Genomic DNA, 6,000 nt, shown 5'->3' with positions numbered 1-6,000 from the left:
TAACAATTCGATAATACTTACCGAATTTTCCCTACATAGCATTTACCAATTCTAAAATACCGAATCTGTAAAATTCTTTATTTTAGAATCTGTAAATGTCCCTCACCTACATCTGGCCCTTAATCACTTACGCCTTTCAGGCAAAAAATAGAAATCCTCTTATTTTCATTTTCGAGTCCTCTCTAGGCATAAGTACCGTGTAGATGCGGTGTCAGTTTTGTTAGCGCTATGATCAAGTTAAGCTTTCTACTTAGGTTCAAACCAGTACATTTCCCAGGTGTCATGAGTATTTATGCACTTCACATTCCTCCATGTATATAAATGACTTCTTGGAAGGAGGCCTGCTTTCGAGAATTGTTCGACAGGCCAGAGTCTGATTTTTATCTGTACCTTGTAACTTGTTCGGAAGTATGGGACTATCGTCAGGTTAGTTCATAGTTGTCCCTGTGGTTGGTAATTCTACTTGTTACAGCTTTCTGGGTTTGGTCACAGGCCTTCCCCAGAACCTTATGTACTATGCGGTCTTTCAGTGGATTGCTATATGTGTATTAAGTGGAGGTATTGTACTGTATTGTAATTGCATTTATATAGTGCCTACTACCACTGACGAGACATCAAAGCCCTTTTTGGCAAGTAGCACGCTACTCCAGAACCCATAAAGGATTAGTAGTGAATTAGTATAGGGAAATATGAAAGAAATTTAGTGGTGGCTATGTTAGTCAGTTATTTGGATTGAGGAGGATAGTGGGGGGATAGAAGAGGGAGAAAGGTTTGCATTCATACAGCGCTTGCTACCCCAGATGAGGTGCTGAAGTGCCTTTTCGGTGAGTTGCATGCTACTCCGGAACCCATAAAGGATTAGTGGTGAATTAGTATAGTGAAAAATGAAATTAAATTGAGTAGTGGATATGGTATTCAGTAATGTGGATTGAGGAGGCTAGTGGGGGGGGGGGGGTTAAAGAGTGAGATATTTACTTGCACGCCTCGCTGGCCGTCTTCTGTCCTCGCTGCTCAGCTCCTTCATTTTGACGGTGTAAATAACCCATGATGGCCGGTATGAGGAGGATTGGGGGAACAGAAACTTCTGGCCCAACGTCTCCTCGTCCCATATTTGCATTCCCCAGCTGGGCACCGCGGTTACTGAACATTAAAGGATATGGGAAGCGTAAAAGGATGGTTTTAAACCGAGGCTTAGAAACGAGGCCCCGTGATGATGTAACCCAAGCCCTGAGACAGCAGGTGCTCCCCAGGCGGACAACGGCGCAGGTGTGAGGTGAGGAGCCTGCGTCTGAGGGGAGGGGGCGGGGAGGGCTGTTATTCTTTTCACGGGCGGGAATCGAGACCCCGCCGCGGAGGGAGCAGGTGTCCCCTTACCACCCTTAATGAGCCTTGCCACCGGTGCCAGCCGCGGCGCAGTCTCTCCCAGCCTCCTGAGGGTGCAGTCGAGCTCTCTCTCCACCGGCTTCCGTCTGAGACCCTTCCGTACCCGCGGCCTGGTTCTCTCCGAAGGCCCGTCACAGAGGTGAGTGTCCGGGGCTTCACTGAAACACTGAGGGCTGCTTTAGGCCTTTGTGCCGAGTGCTGGACAATAGACATGAAAGAAGGACATAAAAGGGCTTACAGAGGTGTCACCTATTCCCCAGCCATCATGGCGGCGACTTTCAGTCAGCCCTGACCAATCAGCCAATAGCTTTAAGCAAAATGGGATTGTTGACATCTAGGAAAGGAGAAACTACATATGCCAGAATGCATGGTGTTGGTGGCTGTCTGGTGGTGACCCTCGTGAGGTGGGGCAGGTTGGTCGTTTCTGTGGTTGGCTTGGTGAAGTGTGGCATACACTGCACTAATAGCTTACAGGGTGAACAATTGGTAGGCGTGGAAAGCAACAGGAGCATATTGGGCTCAAGTAGGGAGCAGCAAAATGAACATTTGGTCCTTGCTCCCCGCTATCTTATACGACCCTCTAGTCTCATGAATAGAGGGCCAGCAGCTGAACCTTCCATTGGGCCCCCAGGGCTATCATCTCCCCAGGCCTCTATTGGGGGAGCAGAGCCAGCTTCAGTGATAATGGAGCCCTGCGCGACTATGTTCTTTTCCACCCCCCCATATGACCTCCTTCTTGGAATCTCTCTCTATCACCCGGTCAAAAGTGCCCCTCCTCTCTCAATAGCCCCCCTCTCACATACATTTCATTTGTTTCAAAGTGCTGATAAAGGCTTACTTTGCTGTTCCATTCAGCTATACACATAACATACAGATCTGTTCTGTACAGCAGGCTGATTAACCCTCTGCACTACTTTGTGGCTAGTCAAAATTGCCACTAGACAAAACTCGACCACTCTCTCTAGCAGGAAGATTAATTATGAGACCTATTATGAAATTTTATTGCTGCCTGAAAGCTGGGTGCACATGGAACTCAGCAGCAGATGCGTTTAAATCTTACATTATTGCTAATCACAGCCCCCTCCCCCCTACACATCAGCGCCCAGTGCGGCCACACAGTCACACTGCCCTAAAGCTGGCCCTGAGGGGGCATGGGGGGGGGTGGCAATAAGCTTGGACCATCCGTACTGGGCACCACTCACACCTCTCCTATAAGATTACATTTGGATGTCCTTGAATGACTGAAGAATTGATGCCCACGTCCTATACTTTTAAATGGTCCAGTGGAATTGGAGGTCCACTGTCCCCAGCTCACCCCACTAACATGACACATGCGTCGGGGAAGATGGGGTAACAATGAAGGACTGGTCGGTGAGAAAAAAGTAGATTGTCAGTCCCACACTGTGGGCTCTTCCCCACCCACCTCAATGCAAACACCTGAAAGCACCATTAACGCAGCAACCTTTTTTCTTTATATTTAATTTATTGTTCCATGATGGCAGGCACGAATCTTTAAATAAAATGCCTAAAAAAGCATACAAGTGAAAGAGGCGGCGCAGAAGTAAATTGTTGCTACCGAGCCTATGGAAATGAAAACAAAATATTATTTTTTTAAAGCGTCAGGGAGGAGTAAGGAAGCAACCTCCACCTTTGAGCAATAGGAAGGCCGGGGAAGGAGCTGAAAGTAAGAGTTTTAAGAATGTAATAGGGAAAATAAGCAGAAGAAGGCCAGGCGAAGTAAGTGATAAACTTTTGAGGAGTGGGAGGAAGAGTGCTAAAAAACATGCTGAAAGAATAAGAAAAACGTCGTTTACTGTACGTGAGCAGTGTAAGAATAGAAGTCATCCAATCAAGGTATGTTAAAGAAGCTATTCTCCTTGGGAGAGACAAACACAAGAAGAAGCAAAGGGAAGAAAGGCATTGAATAAGAATATAGCAAAATAGATGGAAGACAAGCATTGGTTAGCAGTGTGCTGGTTTAAAGTCCCCTCTAAATATTGGCATTGTCTACAATATGTTGTCGAGAACAGAGGTCTAAAAAGTTGTCTCTAGCCGAGACCTAGTTAACTTCTCTTCGCAATTAAAGGTGGATTATCAAAAGGAGAAAGAAAGCCGTTTCCTGACAGTACTGTTCCATTGAAAAGCCTGTCATGCATTCACAGTAAGACATTGTCATTTAACTGTAGTTCAACACAGTGATGCAAAAACATGGGAATAGCGTTGTCCTGGAAACCCCACAGGGCTGTGCTCAAATGAAGAAAGGAAATTACAGGGTGGAGGAAGGATGCATGTCTATGTTGGAGCAAGGCTCTTTTTGTAACCTGCTTTGCCTAATTTATGGGCAGCTTTTGAGTGGATGAACATGGACTTCCTAAAAGCAGTGGCGGTTCCTCTGCTAAGGCAGAGGAACGTCGCCCCACTGCTTTTCAGCAATACAAAAAAGGAAAAATAATGTGATAATAACACAATGTCATTACCATTTTATTTTTCTGTGCTGAAGCCAGTTTTGGAGCGAGGTTTGGCCGTCGTCTCAGCCAGTAGGGGGAGGAGTGGTTGGTGCACTTAAGCGCACATGACAGTTTGGCCGGCCGTCTTGGGCCACCAAACAGTCATTCACACTTAGGGTCTCATTTATGAAAAGTGACGCATCGCTGCACGAAAACAGAAATGCGTCACTTTTCATTGCGCCCTCCTTGCGACATCATGGATGCGTCTTATTTACAGTATGATCCATCATGTCGCAAGGAGTTACAGATACGTCAGTATTTCTGATGTATCTGTAGGAGCAAAAATGACGCATTGCTGGAATGTGTCATAAAAGTCACACAACTCCATCAATGGGTCATTTCACTTGGGCAAGTCCAATTTCAATTGTGCCTGACTCAGTCTTACGCCTGCTGTGAGGTAGGATAAAGATATTGACGCATTTGCATCCTAGAAGTGACGCAGTGTAATCTCATTGATTTCACTGCTTCACTTCTACGATGCTTACTTGCATCAAAACGCCCACCCTGCATGCATTATACCTGCCCAGGTATAATGCGGCACAGGAATTTACAAAGTGACGCATCGACATTGATGCGTCACTTTGTAAATATGACGCAACATGGCGCATTTTTTTACTCTGCTGGTGCGTCACAAAAAGTGACGCACCGGCTGCGCAATAGTCATGCAAGGGCTCATAAATAAGCCCCGTAGTATTTTCTCCACCCGGCTGTATTGCAAAGCCTGGGTGGAGAACATGCACAGGCTCCCACTCCCTGTTCGAGTGCCGAACCAGACCACTCAGACCAATCACAACGCTGCTGATAGCAGCATTGTGATTGGCTAGGAGAGTCTGGGAGCCTGTGTGCTTCCATTGAGAGAAGATGACGGATGAGAGGTGGCCAGCCGGCAGGTAATTATATATTTTTCTCTTTTTTTATCCCCCCCTCTCCCTGCCTTACCACTACTGCCCCACAGCAGCCGCCACTGCCTAAAAGCATATTCTTGCACCACAGTTTTTTGCACCACAGGCTTTTCTGGTTTCTTTCTCTCTGTCCTTTATTTGTTTTTCTTGTTATGTTATTAGATTGGTGTGCAATTCAAAGCGTCGGGACACTCTTTTGAGTAGCCGTACGCTATATAAAATCCAGTATAACATAACATAACATAACAGTTGTGGCTTTATATGTGGCTATAAACTGTTACGATTGCCTGTGGGACATCATCATCACATTCAAATGGTCCATTCTCATGATATTCACTGGCAACTAGCATAAACTTTTTCCCTATTCGTGGGCCCTGTAGTAGTGCTTTTCCACTTATACTCCCATGGACTGGTAATCTAAGCATCAGGCATACACCTGATCCATGTATCTGCTTGTGTCTAAAGAAATCTGTAAATCACAATCGCGAGGCGTGCAGGGGGTGAAAAAAGTTTTTTTTTTTCCCATTTTGGCTGCTAGAGGACATTTTGCTCATGCCTATGGCAAAAGCGGCTGAACAGATTTACACCAAACTTGGTATGAAGCAGGACTCTCCTCAGAAACGTATGTTTTTTTCTCCATCTTCAAAACTGTGATTAAAAAAAATCTTGATTTTCACGTTGTGGAAAAACGTGTACCGCCTGATTGGGGTGATGGCATGCCATCACGAGAGTTGCCCAACTCCCAAAATAAGTACTGGCGAGCACCCAGGTACTTGGAAAAGGCACTGAAACCCCAGCAAACACAGGTGGTAAAAGTGAGATTTTAATGAAAATCACGATTCCAATGCCATCATTTTGTGCGCAGTAAAAAGGCACTGTTTTGCGCAGGAAATTGTGATTTTCATTTAAACTGGATTTTCACCAAAAATGCACAAACAATGGGAAAGATGGGAACATTATTTCTCCATTTATAAATAAAAGGGGGTAAAAGCTGCTACACCAACGACGGCTAAGTACAGAGGGGGTTGGGTCGGCTACCTTTGGCGATCTGGGTCAAAGCTCTAGCCACAGGTCACGCCCTTCAGCCATCTCCCAGTGTGCATGTCTAAAAGTCGTACACAGCCTGGTTGGCCACCCTTGGTGGACTTAGAACAAGACCTGGCCCCAGGCCAATCCAAGCTGTAAAAGGCTGTACAGCTACAGTGGTG

The 6,000-nt window shown here is 45.9% G+C and overlaps 1 protein-coding gene across 1 annotated transcript in view; it reads left to right on the top strand.

Moving 5' to 3' along the window:
- Nucleotides 1-1,382: 1,382 nt before the first annotated feature.
- Nucleotides 1,383-6,000, top strand: part of LOC147673639 (protein S100-A1-like) — a 46,331-nt gene continuing 41,713 nt past the window's right edge. Inside the window, exon 1 of the mRNA XM_086947575.1 lies at nt 1,383-1,522. Within this exon, the coding sequence (XP_086803701.1) occupies nt 1,383-1,522 (140 nt within the window). The remainder of the gene's footprint in view (nt 1,523-6,000) is intronic.

Source organism: Lissotriton vulgaris, chromosome 12 (assembly GCF_964263255.1).
Source record: "Lissotriton vulgaris chromosome 12, aLisVul1.2, whole genome shotgun sequence".
NCBI lineage: Eukaryota > Metazoa > Chordata > Amphibia > Caudata > Salamandridae > Lissotriton > Lissotriton vulgaris.
The sequence above is the reverse complement of the archived record's forward strand: the minus strand, read 5'-3'. Positions and strand labels throughout refer to the sequence as shown.